We start from the raw sequence: 18,078 nt of genomic DNA, 5'->3' as shown, positions 1-18,078 counted from the left end.
TTCTTATTTACTAATATATGTCAAACTTAAGACATTTCAAAAGAATCTTCTTACAACAAAGGAAATCATTATTCTTAGAAAGTTAAATTACCCAGGTTGGCTGCAAACTGGAAAAGAAAAAACATATAAACAATTCAACATCTGTAGATATTCATAAGGCTCAGCTTTCTAAAAGCACACAGATTATCCAAATTGCTGGCGTACATTTTTTGCATACATTTTTTAAATATGCTAACAATAAACATTCTATACCCTTTAAATCACCCAGCCATGGGGGAGTTATGTATGTGTTTGCACACTCACTGCTGATCTTAAGCCTACTTTGAGGATACTGCTGAGTGATTTTCTATGAGTTGAGAGCCAGCAAATAATCATACATACAGGCTACTGTCAGTCAAAGTGAATTATCAATGACAAACACAAATCTGCACACACCTTTAATGGGTAGCAGACTGATTTAAAAGAATAAATCAGCAGATGGCAGTCTTAACTTTCTAACCTTCATGATTACGAGGCCCTATTACTTTTAATCTAACTTCCATACAACCATGTCAGCGTGTGTATTTGTTTTACAACTTGCCTCAATAAGGCTCATGGAATTTTAATAAAGTACTGATTTATGTCATTTTATCACTATTGCCTGCAAAGAAATTTAAGCTAATCTGTCAACAATTCTGTCAATCATCTGACAGAATAATGGACCAGTTCTAAGCAATATATGACAATCTCAATAATCATAGTGTTCACATACAGGACTCCTACAATCTTCTCCCTGATACAAGAGTCTCTCATTTAAAGAACTGATTTTATCAGCTCACATCCTGAATAAAGCTAACAATCCCTCCACCTCTCCCCACCCCCAAACTTGCCATATCAGACCCATTTAATTAACATGGCATCTCTCCGAAATGAAATTTTCTCTAAGCATCCATCCATTGAGAAGGCTAAACTGTGCAGTATACATCCAGGTTACTTCTAATAGGAACATTCCCTTTAAAAGTATACCAAGGAGGAAGAAAGGTTATTCAACAAAGAAAGACTGGAGATGACAAAGGAAAAAAAAAAACCTTAGCTGATACATCTTAAAATAAGCATTCCCATGCACAGATCTGCATTCTGGACAACACACACCTTTTCCTATGGAGTAAGTACATGTTATACAGCTAGAATTTAGAGAGGCTAGAGTTTTGAATATCTGAGTAAAATTAACTACATGCATTCTTAGGAGCAGGGTATTTGAGCCTAGTTTGATTTGACCACTCTCTTTTCTTAGTCTATATATAATGCCAAAAATGAACATCCTCATGACCCTCTCCTTTAAATGTAAGTATATCAGAGATACATTTTTCACTCGAATATCTGCAAATAACGCTAACCAGAGGTGTTTTTTTTCTCCTTTCCGTGAGCAGAAGCTTTGTGCAGTTCCAATCCTTCTTTCCAAGGAAGAGGTTCTAAGCCAAACAGTTCAACAGAGCTCAGAGTGAGCTAGGGATTAATGAGATCGTGTGTGCAAACAAATAAGTACAGTAAATTACATAAACGCTATGGACTTGAACATGTATAGAATATTTTCAAAGAATTCCAAGTGGCGCCCAAAGGGATTAAAAAATTAATCTCCCTCCCAAAGGTAACCCTAAATTCTTATGTGAAAACATGTACATGAAAGTCATTCCCTCTCTAAAAAGAACAAGTTCCTACAAAGCCCACGGGGGTGGGGAGAATTCTACAAGAGGCTGTTGCCTCTGATGCAGACAGCACTGTGCTCAGCCTCCACTTGGTGGTAACATTCCCTGCGAAAGAAAATCTCTCTGCTCTTACTCAGTGCCTCTGAGCTAAGGGGAGGAAAGGAGAGAGAATGAGACCTGAAGCCAAAGGTTTTCTTTTACTCATTTTTTTAACTTCAGATGACTCACTGAAAAAAAAACTTATGAATGGTCTCCTTGGAAGAGACAAACACATCTGATATCTCTTTCAATTGAAACAAGTGCACAGAGGGTAAACTCACCACCTTCAAGTAACAGCCTGGCTTCAGTTTCACAGAGAAGAGGTGCATCTCTCTTCTCTAACTCTGAGAAAAGCAGCTCTCTACTTCTTAGCTGTCATCCTTTATTCAACCTGCAGACATGTGCCTGAGTTTCTAAGAGCACAGTGACCAGAGACTCATGCTGGGACAAATGCAGGATTTGGATTCCATGAAATATAAGTATCAGGAAGAAGAAATGAAGGGCTTGTCTGCAGACTAATATTGCTAGCTACCAGCAAGGATGTCAAAAGGGAAGCAAGCAACAAGAAAATAAAAAGAGAGAAACAGCTCTAGTCTGACTGGAGAGGGTACACACTGATCTTCATAATGATGGAGTTAAAATCTGCTGCTGGGGAGATAAAATCACTAACTTCAGCAGCTGTACTCACCCCGGTAGAGTCCAAAGAAGCCCTCATAACGCAAGACTTTCTTAAAACAGTCAAAGCTGTTTTTGTACATCAGTTCCCCAACCACCGAGCCAGTGCCACGCTGGTTTTGCATGCGGGTCTTCACCAAATCTATAGGATACACTGCGGTGGCTCCCACGGCTACAAACAAAACAGGTTTTAGGCTTAAACGAGAGCACAATTAAATGAAGGATCTTTAAGGACAAATCTCATCTCAAAGGACTAGAAAACAAAACTCAGTTATCTATTTCTCACAAAAAAAGAGACTAAGTGTTTTTTCCTTCTCCCGTACACCCTGCACCACTGAAGGATGACAGGCTAGCAGTTGGGATCCATAAATACAGCTGCTTCAGAGAACAACTGCAGTGGATTTTCAAGTCATCCCCAACATTAAATAACAAACACTTGATTTTTTGTAACAACATGAAACTATTATATGTAACATATTTCTTTATATTTTCCATTCAGTGCCTAAACATAATACCATTTACCCCTTAAAATAACCATATATGTTCACACAAGTAGCTGTAATTTTAAAATTTAGTTTACTAAAGCATTTTGGTAAATTAATCTTTGTTATGAGCATAATATCGGAACCAATCTCAACATGACCTTATCACTTTGTACAGAATTTGGTCTTTAAAAAAAAAAATGCCAGGCTTTAGAATTTTTCAGAGATTGAGAAATTTATAAAATGAATTAGAGTGTTATATTTTTCAACTGTTGAAAACCAAAACATGTTCTGCAACTTCTAAAACTGAAACTGAAAAAGAAAAAAAAATAATAGTTTCATCAGTTCAGGCTTATTTTGAAAAATCATAAACATTTTAATCACACCTCCTAGGTTCTTCTCAACAAAGCAACTTCAGATTCTACACATTTTCTATGGAGAGATTTAAGCCAAAAAAGCCTCCCAAATTTTGCCCAGGAGCCAGGAGGGGAGGTTCCTTTTAGCAAATAGTTACCTACAAGCCTAGATATTCTTCAAGCAGTAAAAAAGGGAGAGGAAAAAAATACAAGTAGAAAAGCCAAAGTGAACCGCTTTAGGAGGTTGTTTTACTTCCTAAGGTCCGGGATTTCTATCCCAAATCTTGATTTCCTACCTGCCCTTACTCCCAGCACCATTAACACAGTATCATTTCCATTTCTTCATCCTGGTTCTCAGCAGGGTGATTAAGGTGAGGGCAGCACACATCCAGACTTTCACTTTATTACAGAGCTTTTGTCCTGAAGACAGGCTGGAGCCCGAGGGGCCACGGCTGTGCTGCAGCAAGTCCTCTGATCACAGGTAGAAATCAAGAACACTTCGGAAAGCTCTGCAGTCATGTCCCGCAGAACAATGAACTGCACCTCTGATCTGTCTCGGTCTAGTGAGATAATATTACAACAACACAAGCTAGGAACAGCACAGAGCCATGTCACTCACCTCCAGCAACTGAGCCCAGAGTGAATCTATAAGCAGACTCGGCTATCTGGAGCCAGACAGGCCTGCCTAAACCGTGAGATTGCTGTGGGGAGGAAAACATGTAAAAAAAATTTTGGAAAAGTATAAGGCAAAAAAAAAAGCTACAAATCAGCTATTTTAATATTTTTTTAAAATAGATACCTCAATTAGCATTTAAAAACCACATCCAGCCAAATAGACACCGTTGCTTTTTTCTCCATTTTTTTTTTTTTTACAAGCCTATTAATAGCTGATTTGTCTGCTACTATTGGGGAATACACTATCACTCCAGAGAGGTAAATAAACATTTTGGGTATAAAATCCTTTCCCCCTTCTTTACTGTAGCCAACCTAAAATTTTAAAATATTTCTAAAATGTACAAGAACTACCTTGAGGGGCGCCTGGGTGGCTCAGTCAGTTAAGGTCCGACTCTTGATTTTGGCCCAGGTCAAGAGCTCTGGGTCATAAGATCGAGCCCCGTGTCAGGCTCCACACTCAGCAGGGAACCTGCTTGAGTTTCTCTCTCTCTCCCTCTCCCTCTGCCTCTCCCCACCCCGCTTGCTCACTCACACGTGCTCTCTCTCACTCTAAAATAAATAAAATCTTAAAAAAAACCAACAGTACCTTCATTCCTAAATCAGAGAATACTGATCATAATCTACCTTCTCTAATGACTGAAAGTTGTCCTATTCCTGGTCCATCAGTTACTGCATCAAGACCTAATGCAGCTGGTTGTGCTATCTTCCCAGGCCTCACAGACTTTACTTCTTTTACTAACAGCCTCCTAGTTTGGTTCTGCTGCTTCTTATTAGGGCTGGAGAAATCACGTAACTACAACTGTTAGAATTATATTTGTAAAGCAAAGTCAAATGCTTCTCTTCGGGGTCAAAGTGAAAACCTTTAATAATGACTATTTCAAGTGCTCAGAGCCTTGGCCCCCTTATTTCTGGCTTTACAGCTCACCACTGAAGTTATCACTACTTAACTACAGTATTTCTGACCTATGTTACTGAGCATTTCCTCTCCCAGACCTATGTATTCTCCAGCTATACCTATGCAAAGAAAGCCGCTGAGGGGCTTTAAAAAAATAAATTCCTAAGGCCTGGAGCTTATCTATTTTTTAAAGCCTTCAAATCATTCTGCTATACAGTTAGGTTGAAAACCACTATCCTAGCCACATTTATAGTTCCACCATAGAATCTATAATGATAATAATGCAAAGGAAAAAAACCCTGTTGTGATTCGGAATATTATTTCATAGGTAATCCCACAGCATAAGGGATCTAAAATAATTGGTCTATACTTGTCTGTCAGTCTCGTTCTTTAATATTTTCTTCATGAAGACAGCAGTTATGCTCTATAAACAGTTTGAGATGAAAGAATAAAGAATAAAATATTTGGCTTATCATAAAGGAAACTTGAAACATATTAACTTGGAATAAGCTTTTAGAAACCAGCATAATAAAAATAGATACACTCATTAGAATAATTTAATGGAGAGGGAATCCATACCTAAAATCTAAAAGAAGGGGAAAAAAAGCTAGTCCACTCTGACTTGCTTTCATCTGTACAATCTCTTCAAAGCTCAATTAACCAAGCTAAATATGGCAAACCCAGATATTTACAAATAATCTGAGAAACAGCCTGTAGAAAGGTTTTATCTGCTTGTTTTGTAAATTTTGTACCACAATAAGCGTGTTTTCAGTTTTTAACCAAAGCATCTGATACCTAAATATTTAATGTTTGATTGTGATTTCTGTAGGTAGAGATCTTTTAAAAGCTCATTATGTTTGCCAGTACTGTAGTTCAATAAATTTTATAGTAAAAAGGAAAATAAATAATGTTTGATGAAAAGTCAAAATGAAACCCTCGGAAGACCCTTGGCAAAAAAAAATTGGTACACCATTATTTCAAATAATATCAGTACATATTTTATAAATCTCAACTATCACAACATGCTAAATTTATTATAATCCAATTAGGTGAAAGTATACATCTATTACATACAAAACTGAATTTAGTATATGGGAGAAACCATCATCAAAAAGGTGGAAAATTGGGCGCCTGGGTGGCTCAGTTGGTTAAGCAACTGCCTTCGGCTCAGGTCATGATCCTGGAGTCCCGGGATCGAGTCCACATCGGGCTCCCTGCTCAGCAGGGAGTCTGCTTCTCCCTCTGACCCTCTCCCCTCTCATGCTCTCTATCTCATTCTCTCTCAAATAAATAAATAAAAATCTTTAAAAAAAAAAAAGGTGGAAAATTACAGAGTAGTACATTATCATGATCTTGTAGGAAATACATTTTTTCCTATCAAGTTAGCCCAAGCAACTACACAGTCATCCATTATGTTTAATTTACATGCTGCAACAAAAGTGAGCAATTAATAATTGCAAAGTGATATTTTTATTTGAAATCTAATAAGGGAAAGAGTAGGATAGTTTAACAAAACCTTGAGTATAAGCTTAATTTTGATTCTTTCATAGTATAGCAAAAAAATGGGCCTTCCAAAAAGATAATTACTTTTTATTCTCTTTATCACTATAATAATAACACTAATTTTATATATTTTATAATAACACTAATTTTAGACTGTGTTGAGATTTATTATCTCCCAAAGGGTGAAAGTACTTTACCAAGTACTCAAGACCTGTGCCCTAATGCAGCCCTCGGGGGCGCAGTGTCTTTCAATCTTCTGTAAATAAACTCCTTTGTGAGACCATCAGGAGGATGTTTTCAGCAATTTCTGTACTAATTTGTCAGTTGGTCCCCTGTGCACACAAAGGTAAGATGGCCATACAAGAGACAGGACAAAAGACTTGCTACAGGTCCCATCGTGAGATGGGGAATAAGCAGAGCAATGGCGCAGTTTCCTGCCCACCCAAGGATGATGCAACTCTCCAGCATTCTTTAAGTCAACAGCTCCGGCAACTCTTTGGGATTGAACACTCCTGCCGGGAAGATTTTAAGCGTCTAACCCCAATATATGATTTCATTTATAAATCATATACATAGTTCCCATTGTAGTAGTAATATCTATATAAATCTAAGTAATATGCCTTATTAAATTACAGAGTATGCATTTTAAACATATACAAAAGTAGAAATTATAAAAGAATGATATGAAATAAAATGGTTTTTTAAAAATTTTATTTTCATTTATTAATCCAAAAATCTTTTTGGCATCACTTCAATGTATTATATTGACTAAATATGCTTGTTAGTTTTTTAAACACTGAACAAAGTGAAGCTAACCAGTTAATTCTGATACTCTGTTTCAAAGATAACATAGTTGAAAACACAATGGGTATCTTCACGGCAAAGAAGATGTTTTTAACATCACGTATTTTGAAGAAATTCAAGTAATGGCATTTTAGCTTAGATTTAAAAATTTTTTTAAATCAATGGGGCTGTTATGCTACCTTTTAAACACACAGCAAATATGGATTTTTTTTTTTTAAGTTTTTAAACTCCAGTTAGTTAACATACAGTGTACTATTAGTTTCAGGTGTACAATACAGTGATTCAACAATTCCATACGTTACTCAGTGCTCATGGTGATAAGTGTACTCCTTAATCCCCATCACCTGTTTCACCCATTCCCCCACCCACCTCCCCTCTGGTAACCATCAGTTTGTTCTCTATAGTTAAGAGTCTCTTTCTTGGATGGCAAATATATTTTTAACGTCTAAAAACATGCACATAAAGCTTTTTTCCAAAATGGAGTTTCTCAATCACAAAACAGAGTGAAAATAAGCCTCACTCTCATAGATTGTTATTTTTAACCATGTCTCCTTTCAAAAGAATATGCTGAACTAAAACTCATAGAATAAAAGGACTATGATCCCAAATAAGAATCAAGTAACCATTAATTCTTATTCATATGAAAAGTTTCTCTTGTGTTCAACCACATATATTTTCTTTACCCTCTCTTCCTTTAAAGAATGTTTATAAGCCCCTACAAAATCCTATGAAAACTGAAGGATTATAGTGTGCTTTAATTCTTAGCTAAAAACATCTCTATAAATGCCTAAATGCCTTTTGGGCTCCATCCTTATTAAATAGCATTTATTTTTTTTTTTTAATTACAATATATGGTCAGTAAGAAGGTTTTTTCAAGCTTGGCTAGCACTGTAACTTACGGTTCACTTGTATTCAGGTATGTAAATTAATTTAATTAATGCTATGAATTTCACCTCATGAATATTCATAAGTAGAAATGCTACTGTAGCTGTCATTCCTATCAATGACTGTGTACCGAATTTTTAGCATTTAGGCTGAAAGTAAATACTCAGCCCTAAGAAGAAGATCGCCTACTGTGAGCAAATGGGCCAAAGGAAAAGGCACTTTTTCCCTTAAGGTTATGATTATGATCATGAAGGTGATATTTAAAAGATTGTTTTTCAAAGCAAAATAAGAGCTGAGAATCTTAACTGATTTTTAACTTGCTCCCTAAGCATATGTGTATGATAGGAAATGACTTGAGACCTCATTTGATGGTATAAAGTTCTTGTGCTTTTGTTGTTGAATGCATCTCATTCTATAAATGAGAATTAGATAAGGCAAGATCATGCCAGTGAACAAGTCAAACTACCTGCCCAAAACACACTGCTTCAGGCTGTATGCCCACCCAATAAAAAGAACTGCCCCTTCAAAATAGCACACTATTAATGGAGAGAAGAAAAGGAAGGAAAGCTGAAGATTTTTGTACTAAGCATACAAGGGGGGAAGAAAAAGGCTGATTTTAATACCTACTGAAATGTATGATTGGAATGGCAAAATAAGTCCAGGAAAAATAAAACAAAATTCTTTACCTATAAATCACAACTGGATTTGAATTCAATATTCTTGGCCTTATAAAACAAGATTAAGTGTCTGTGGGTTTTTTGTTTGTTTTGTTATTTAGCTACCTCATATAAGTGAAATGAAATGCTATTTGTCTTTCTCTTAGTTCACTTAGCATAATACCCTCTGGGTCCATCCATGGTGTCACAAATGGCGAGATCTCATTCTTTTTTATGGCTGAATTATATTCCTGTGTGTGTGTGTGTGTGTGTGTGCACACGCACGTGTGCAGGTTTGTAAACATACCACATCCTTCTTATCCATTCATTTACTGATGGACACCTGGGTTACTTCCATGTCTTGGCTTTTGTAAATAATGGTGGCCAGAGGGAAGGTGGGTAGGGGATGGGCGAAATAAAGGGGATTAAGAGGTACAAACTTCCGGTTATAAACTAAGTATGTCACAGAGATGAAAAGTATGGCACAGGAAATATAATCAGTAATTTGTAAGCTATATTAATAGACATTAACACCGAAAATTATCTCCCTTTGAAATGCATTTTTTTAAACTTCAAGAGCAAATTTTTATAAATGTACACTACATAATGCAAAATTAAATTCACTAAGCTCTTTAAATATTTCAATGTCTCAATTATTTAATAAATTTATTAAATTTTATAAATCAATGAACTGGAATAAATCCACCTATTTTTTTTTAAAGGATCTGAGAACATTCATGGAAATAAACTTTGATGGCAGCAGATAATAATCTTTTACTACTAAAGAAGCTAAACTGTAATGGGTTACAGGTATATTTACATCTGCAGGAAGCTTTATTGCATTACAAGCAAAGAAAGTATTAACATAAAATGAAATAAAATAAAAGCATATTTTCCATTTTCAATCTACTTATATAACTAAAAAGTTCTTGTTTATTATGTAAAGTAGAACTAGAAATTGTATTTAGCTTCAGAGGCAGAATCATCATTCCATGGAGCTCAAGTAAAGAAAAATTTCCTATCAAAATTTCCCAAAGTGAACCCCACTTACATGCCTGATCTTTCACTAGCACAGATGGCTATTCACCCATGTGGCAGCAATGGGAAAAAGCAGACTTGGGCTCTTTCTGTGGCATGCCCATTTAGTTTTTTTTTCTCTCTCTCCTTGTTTCTGGTCTTCTTCCCTGTCTCCCCACACCCTTTCAATATCTCCTAGGGCACCACAGTCTCCTAAGGAATCATGTGGGACACAGGCCTCATCTATTAGAGCAGGGAAACAGCAGGAGGGCACCTTCACCCTTCACCCCACACACAAAGCCATGTGACCATCACTACAACTGAGGCTGCCTCCAAGTACTACAGAAGTTAAGGGTTTCAATTTAAAACAAGACCTAAAAGGGGCACCTGGGTGGCTCAGTTGTTAAGCAACTGCCTTTGGCTCAGGTCATGATCCCAGGGTCCTGGGACTGAGCCCCACATCGGGCTCCCTGCTCCACGGGAAGCCTGCTTCTTCCTCTCTCACTCCCCCTGCTTGTGTTCCCTCTCTCGCTGTGTCTCTTCTCTCTCTGTCAAATAAATAAATAAAATCTTTAAAAAATAAAAAAAATAAAAAATAAAACAAGACCTAAAAAAAAAATACTTTTCCATTCTACTCTTCCACGTAGTATCACGGGGTTTATTTTCCCACTTTTGAAATCAGAAATGGGACTGTATTAACTTTATGGGACTCAGAGCTATTGTTTAAATCATCCTTTAAGAAAAACTGCTAATATTTTATCAAAAATGTAATAATAGTCAAGGTTTTCTTTCTGGTTCATTAATTACATAGTTTTCCTGTGTTATTATTGTAATCTATCAAACACAATCTCAGTGAAAGATTTACTTCATTAGAAGACTGTTTTACATTTTAAAAGCCCTATAAATATCAGTCCAATGATTCAAAATGAACTTAACACTAATATCTAAATGTCACTATACAAATGAAAGGAAAAGACTGCTAGTTCTAGGAAGAAGGAAGTCAAGCCCATGTATGTTTGCACTCTTATTTTCCTTAATAGCTAAAAGAAAAAAACCCCATAAATTTAGTTCCCCATAAAAATACTCCACGAGGGTGAGGAACAGTTCTATAAAGGTAATCTTTGAGCTAAGTAGAGTGTTTTTCTGGAAAGTAGTTTTTAATTTTCATAGCATTCACAGGCTCTAGGCTGTGGGGTACATATGATTTCAGCATTTTTGAAGGTGATTCTATTTATGAGACTCCTCCTACCTGTCTCTGAAGTTCTGCCAGGTTGTAAGGTAAGGCGCCCTCAGCCAATGGGGCTATTCTCTCAATATCTGCCAAAGTCAAGCGCCTTCAGGCAAAAATATGGGAAAGGAAAATGGTTAGACACCAACAAACTCCTCATACCAAGATCATATTTCTTCAGGAAAAAAGGACTGGAGAAAAGAACTATGCTTTAAAAATAGTATTTCTCTATTTACCCAGATAATTTTTTAGTGAGAAAAAAATCTCCAGGCCCAGGTTCCCACAACAAAAAGCAAAAGACCCCAGAAAAATAATGTGGAGTACATAAATTTAATAAGACTCCCCAATGATACAGAATAAAAGTAAAGAACTAAAATTACCAGAAACAAAGTATAGACATTGACAGTTCATATATACTAAAGGTATTTCTTTAGCGTACATATTTAATGCGTAGGTACAAAGTACCTTGAGAAGGATAAACACAAAAGTGATAAATACTACTGGTGGCCTTTAAGGAAAGGCACAAAGGTAGAAGAGAGACTTTTTATGGCACCCTCTTTTAAACTGCGAGTTTTGAACCATGCACTACTGTATTCAAAAAATTTACTTAAAAATAAGTATGTTCCATGAACAAGGTAGGTCCTTCAGATCCAGTTTTGAAAAGCATTTTTTTGAAACCATTTATTATCATGAAGGAGGCTCAGAATCTTTGCTAAAAATGTGAATTCTAGATGGATGAGACGTGGCCTGATATTTCATGTCAATCACCAAAGATGGGGTGGTATGTTCAGTATCATCTCCAGCCCAACAATTCATTATGTAGCATGAAGGCAATAAATCACCCAGGTATACTCAGCTTCTATTAGTCCTCAGCTCTATGGTTAAAACCCATTTTTCAGATATTCTTACACTTAAATAACTTCTAAAGGCATCTAAAAAAAAATCTTATTACTTAATAAAGCATATGTCCCCTATCCCACAAATCCTGCCAGAGAAGGTTTTTCTTTTGGATTTGCGAAAGAACTCTGCAAATTAAAAACTCTCAATGTGCTTTGGTTGTTTTAGTCTATGACGTGGAGGCATAAAACATCTGAGCTTGTCTGTGATGATAACTATGATGATAATGTCACAGGCATATTTCACAAAAATGATACCCTCTAACACATATATACTATTCAGTAAAATGACCATTTACAATGAACCAAAAAGATTGTAAGTCTCCTGAACATGTACTTCAGTTTATTTGATAAAATTAGGCAAATTTTCACAAGTCTCTTACATTTAATCGAGTCCAGATGAAATCAATTTTTCCCAACCGTCTCTTGCTTCTCGCTCCCCCTTACTCTCATTTTTCTCCCTTCCCCCATTTTCCTCTCAGGCCCCTTAAGCTAACCTTGTTCTTTTACCTCCTCTCTCCATCTCCTCCGTCCCTCCCCCAGCCCTCTTTTCCCTTTCCCTTTCCTTTCTCCCTTTCTCTCTGTCCATCTCCCTGACCTAAGGGTCTGTCTTCCTCTGTCTCTCCCTCCTCCTGTTTCTCGTATCGCCTATCTCTCTTTCTTGGAATTTGTAGACTGAATTAACTACTGTTAAAATGAACTAAAAGCATACTCCTGCTTTACATGTTAAAGGAACTGTCTTATAATAAATAACACAAAGAATTATTGAAATAGTTACCCTGTAGCATTATATAAGTCTGCAAGTTGGTAGAGGATATCAATTTCTAGTGGAGTGACCTGTCCATAGCGTATGGCGCTCTGGGCAAATTCCTCTAGAAGAAAAAGAAAGTATTTTAAAATCTTAAAAATCCTTAATATGCTTCTACTTTACCAACTATAATCTGCAAGCTAAAGGCATCTTAGTATTATTTTAAAAATCTAAAACTTAATTTAAATACATAAGTTCAACTATGTAATTCTGAAAGCTGGCAAAAGATAAAATGTTAACATCGTGAACAGCAAAAACAGATAAATTAATTTCAAAGATAAAGCAATCTCTTTAGAATCCTCCCTCTTATCTTGTTTATTTTCTTTAGCCTCCAGGGTTACAAGATAAAACAATTGGCTATTCTCCAATCACCTAAAACACCCTACTACGATATAGCAGAAAGAATAGGCTTGCCCGTCTTTCTGTGGCAACTCTTTCCTAGAACAAACAAGCTGCGCCACACTGCCACTGACCAGTTTGACAGACTGGGCCAAGGTTCTTTTCAAAACTGTCAAAGCCACTTTTCCATTCCTGACCCCAGCATCCCATTAATTCCACCTGGATTTTTGGAGACCACTAGGGCCCGAGTGAAGCACATACACATAGCAACATACTTTCTGCATCTGGCTTCAGAGTGGTAAACTTAGACCAACCTCATGCCCTAGAGAAAGAAAAGTAAAAACACAGATTTAAATCAATACATATTTTTAAAATCTTACCCTTTGTGACTTCAACATCTTTCCTCGTGCCGGCTAGAGTGCTATATATCTTACGAACAAGCTCCATGTTATTCAGTAAGGAGTTAAATGCATTGAAGTAGGAGAAGCTAACCTGATGTGAGATACTTCCTCCAGCTGCCTAGGAAATGACAACACAAAAAGTTTAAAAAACAAATGAAAACAAAAAAAAAACATGCTTAGGGATACTACACCTTTCCCAAAGAAGATCCAAAGGACTCTTCATTACTAAAGTGATTAACAACCAGTCCATAAATACAAAGAAAGTATCGTACTGAAACAGTGCGTTTCACGCCCTCAGGGAGGTCTATGTTATTTAGGTTTTAAGGAAGAAAGCAACATCTGGAAGTTGGACTTCACGGTTCCTCTACCTATAAGGTCAGAAACAACAAATACAATTATCACAGATCAAAAACAATAGTTATTTAAACAGGATTTTCAAGATCTTCAACTATGGAACTCTTGCTAGTCCAGCATAATTCAAACATCAATGTACAACATAAGGAGTTTTTAAACTTGCTTTTATTCCCATACACATACACAAAAACCAGTGCTAACTGTAGATTTTAAGACTATTTCACTATATCAACCTCCTAATCTTTTTTTTTTTTTAAAGGCCACTGTTATAATTAAGATATTTAACAGTCTGTGCTGGGCTCTGAACCTACATCATGACAGGTACAACTACCAAAAATTCCAAAAAATGTAGAGAAAATCTAGAGAGGATTTATTCACCATGAATTACATCTGTAGTGGAATGGTGCAGAAGAGGCTCATGCCTGCGGAGCAATGGGGGGCAATGCGGCCTTCATTACTTCTGCAAGGTGAGGAGGTAAGTTCCCCCTCTGCCTACCAGTTGGACATCAACTCAAAAGAGAATATTTTTCATAGTTTGTAAAAGCCTAATTTCTAAGCCAGGAGTCAGAGGAACCCATATGATTGAAAACATTCTCCATTAAAAACTCAAAGAAATACTTATGGAAATGCCAGCGTGACCTTCATCATAAAGGTCTACTAAGAACAGTGTAGGTAATGATAGGCAAATGCACCCATCCCTCACATACATGCCTTAACCCAAATATAGATGATATGTGTATTAGCCTGAACTTGGATGCCAGTGACCCAAAAGCAGAACTCAAATTATTTAATACATTCCTTCAGGAACTGAAATGCCATTTGGTAAGTTGAAGCTAAAACAGGTCTATGTAACCCAAGTGGAAAAGATTAAATGGGTCCCCTCACTCCGAGGCACTGAGCTGAGTCCTTCCCTCTAGGATATCCCCCCACCACTACCACCACTTTCCTCCCTCTCTCCCTTTCTTCCCTTCCTTCTCTCATTTTTTGGCTGGGGTATGAGGTAAGGGCTCAGGGAGTGGGAGACGGGTGTCAAGGAGGTGAAATGTGTAGGACAAGGTGACATGCTCCATGTTCAAATTCACTGAAGAAAAAGAACAGAAGTTGATCTTTCTACCCCAGTCTAAATCAGGGATAATGATCTTCAGCTGAAACAACAAAAGCACTCATTGGCTTCCCCCCATTTAAAACAAGCAGCAATCAAAAACTTATACATAAGTACAATGCATGAACAAGAAAACTGGTAAGTGAAGAAAGTTTCACCACTCTTTGTGAGGAAGTGAATGACATCAGTTTGCTATTGGCCCAGATGATTACTTTGTAGAGATTAGCAGTTTGACAGAACAACAACAAAAAAAATCCGTCTGGTCCATGCAGACTGAATACACAGGTGAAGGGGCAGAGAGGAGGGAGCCACAGAGGCTGATGCCCACATATTTCCTCCGTACCTTCTGCCACGGCCATGGTTATTAAAACAGTGTAGAGGCCAGTGATGATTCCTCTAGCAAACAGCACCCTGCAGGCAACAAAGGAAGGAGCCATCTTTATAGCAAGGCTTTGGGAGCCTGGGAGGATGGAAAGAGGCCAAGGTGAAGGCAGTAGTGTCTGGGAGAGGTACTGCCGCTGGAAAAAGTAATTACACACCCTTGTCTACAAACTCCCTTGTTTTCTTTAGTTGAACTCTATAAACAGAAATAAACAATTTGGAAATCTATGAGAGCAAGATGGTGGCTCTGAAAAAGCTATGATCTGGGGAAAGACTATTCACCATCACCCCCACCTCCCTTACACATACTTGTTTACCTTCTACAACCAAACATAAAGTTAGAATACTAGAGAGTTCGATGGGTCCAAGGAGGCAAGCCAGGACCCAATGGTTCAAAATTTTTAAGGAAATACAAAATGAAATACTTGCTTTCTACTTACTGAAACTAAGTTCTCCTCCACGAAGGGAGTGAGCATGTGAGACCGAATGGTAACCATGATGTCACTAAAATCCAGACCGGAAATCATGCCACTTTTGCTTTTGTCTTTCAGTGCAAAGGCTTGTCTTGCATGTTCCAACTGTAGCTCCTAGAGAGAAAAGTTAGAAATAGGACATTATATTGGTCAAAGCACATCCCAACTGCATGTTTTGAAAAGGAAGGACATTCTTTCCCTACATGCACTTACTACAGAAATCAACACAGTAGAGCTCTGAATTTATAAAACTTTTGATTTCTTTTAAAAGGAACATGTTTTCCTGAAAATGTACTACACACTATTCCTCAGGAAGAACGAAGCACAGCATGGCAATAAAGAAAAGGGAGGAGGAAAAAACCCTTCATTTACTTGAAAAGTTTCCAACACACAGTTCTGTGCTTTCCTTCAACTTTTAAAATGTATTCTCTCCTGCTTGAAGGCATTCTTATCCAAGGGTAATTTCTGAATTAAAAGTTTAGATTCATTTTCAGTATTTCAATTTAAATACTGCAATTATAATGTCTCTTTCTCCCTCTCAATGAATTAGAGACTACTTTTCAAACAATTTTTAAAAATGAACTTCGTGAGAAACTCTACTGACTGTTAAGAGCAATACTTAGTAATTCTAACATGAAAGTTATGAATAACAAACCGATAACTAGTGTTCAGCTATCACTCTGTCTGGCTTTGAGCAGCAGTTACTCATAAACTGTAAAATAATCCAAAAGATCACTGAACTTTTAAACTACTGGGCAGCCAATTTTTGTCATAAATGATATCAACAAAAACAATAAAATGTGCCAGTAATACTCTTTTAAATACTATAGAAAAGTCAAAACTGGAGCATTTCTGCCCTGACGACCCATAACATAATTCAAATAAATCTGTTATCACAACATAAAAATGGTGCTCTTGGATGCCATTTTCACACTATTTGCAACTCCAGAAATAAAATTCATATCTCAATATATAAATATTATTCATAGATACAATACTGCAATTTTCATTGTAATTTATTTATGCAAGCCTACAAATCAATGTTGCTTTTTCTGACATTTAAAATAGTTTTTGGGGGGTGCTCAGTGGTACATTCAGTTGAGCGTCTAATTCTTGGTTTGGGCTCATGTCGTGATCTCCGGGTCAGGCTCTCTGCTGCTTGGGATTCTCTCTTGCTCTGTCTCTGCCCCTCCCCACTGAGCGCACATGTTTGCGCGTGAACTCTCTCTCAAATAAATAATCTTTAAAAAAAATTAAAATAGTTTTTGGCAGAAGTCTCACCATTTTACTAATTTATTTTCCTATGGGCTTGTGATAGATCAGTGGTAATTCAAAGACATTTAAATTACCTTAAGTTGTCTCATAATAACTCATCAAACTATTTGTTGTATGTGACTTTCTGTATTTGTATGATATTAAAACAATTTTTTCACAATATGATTTTATTAATAGTGTGAAAGCATCAGTGATAACTGTGAACATTAAATTTCTTTTAAACATCCCTGTCTTGGCTTTAATACTGTACATATTGGACTCCATAGCACTATAAGTAAATATGAAAATAGTTCCCATTTCCTTGCACAGGTATTAAGCTATAACACCATTTACAAATTATTATGGACAAGGTTACCTCTGGAATAAGTAATATACATTTGGACAACCAGAATTAAATGAATATTAAGTCAAGCAAGAAGTAGGCTATGTTCAATATGCTTTAGATGTCAGATTAAAATATTTAATGTTATTTAAAACTTAATTTTCTTACTAATTTAAAGGGACATCTTTTTTTTTTAAGATTTTATTTATTTGAGAGAGAGAGAGCACGTGCGCACAGAGGGAGAGTGAGAGGGAAAAACAAGACTCCCTGCTGATCAGAGAGCCCCACGTGGGGCTCGATCCCTTTTCATTTCTTTTAAAAGGAACATGTTTTCCTGAAAATGTTCTACACGCTGTTCCTCAGGAAGAACGAAGCACAGCATGGCAATAAAAAATGTGGGGCTCGATCCCAGGACCCTGAGACCATGACCTGAGCTGAAGGCAGATGCTTAATGACTGAGCCCCCCAGGAGCCCCAAGAGACATCTTTTCTATATGTGGGTGCTCAAATGAAAACTGAGGAATGCGTGGTTTGACCAAATAACCAAATTCACATATGAGAAAGTGCTTGCCACCTCCTCTAGAAGAAGCAATACATTTGCTCATTATCTCTCTCCAACAAAACAAGTTTTTTCATTGTTTTTTTTTAAATATTTTATTTATTTGTCAGAGAGAGAGAGAGAGCATAAGCAGGGGGAGTGGCAGGCAGAGGGAGAGGGAGAAGCAGGCTCCCCGCTGAGCAAGGAGTCTGACGAGGGACATGATCCCAGGACCCTGGGTTCATGACCTGACCCAAAGGCAGACACTTAACCGACTGAGCCACCCAGGC

General features: G+C 36.9%; 1 protein-coding gene across 3 annotated transcripts in view; it reads right to left on the bottom strand.

The window, feature by feature from the left end:
* SLC25A12 (solute carrier family 25 member 12) overlaps positions 1 to 18,078 on the bottom strand; it is a 196,309-nt gene that overhangs the window by 31,738 nt on the left and 146,493 nt on the right. For all 3 annotated transcript variants that reach the window (XM_073882481.1, XM_073882490.1, XM_025850337.2), the window contains exons 6-11: positions 15,622 to 15,768; positions 13,324 to 13,462; positions 12,575 to 12,668; positions 10,922 to 11,006; positions 3,857 to 3,938; positions 2,413 to 2,571 (exon numbers count right to left, since the gene is read on the bottom strand). In XM_073882481.1, coding sequence (XP_073738582.1) covers positions 2,413 to 2,571; positions 3,857 to 3,938; positions 10,922 to 11,006; positions 12,575 to 12,668; positions 13,324 to 13,462; positions 15,622 to 15,768 — 706 coding nt within the window. The remainder of the gene's footprint in view (positions 1 to 2,412; positions 2,572 to 3,856; positions 3,939 to 10,921; positions 11,007 to 12,574; positions 12,669 to 13,323; positions 13,463 to 15,621; positions 15,769 to 18,078) is intronic.

The sequence above is a fragment of the Callorhinus ursinus genome, unplaced genomic scaffold (assembly GCF_003265705.2).
Source record: "Callorhinus ursinus isolate GAN/ISIS: 27379988/994484 unplaced genomic scaffold, GSC_fseal_2.0 scaffold2, whole genome shotgun sequence".
In the NCBI taxonomy this organism is placed as follows: Eukaryota; Metazoa; Chordata; class Mammalia; order Carnivora; family Otariidae; genus Callorhinus; species Callorhinus ursinus.
This window is presented reverse-complemented; position numbering and strand designations above follow the sequence as displayed.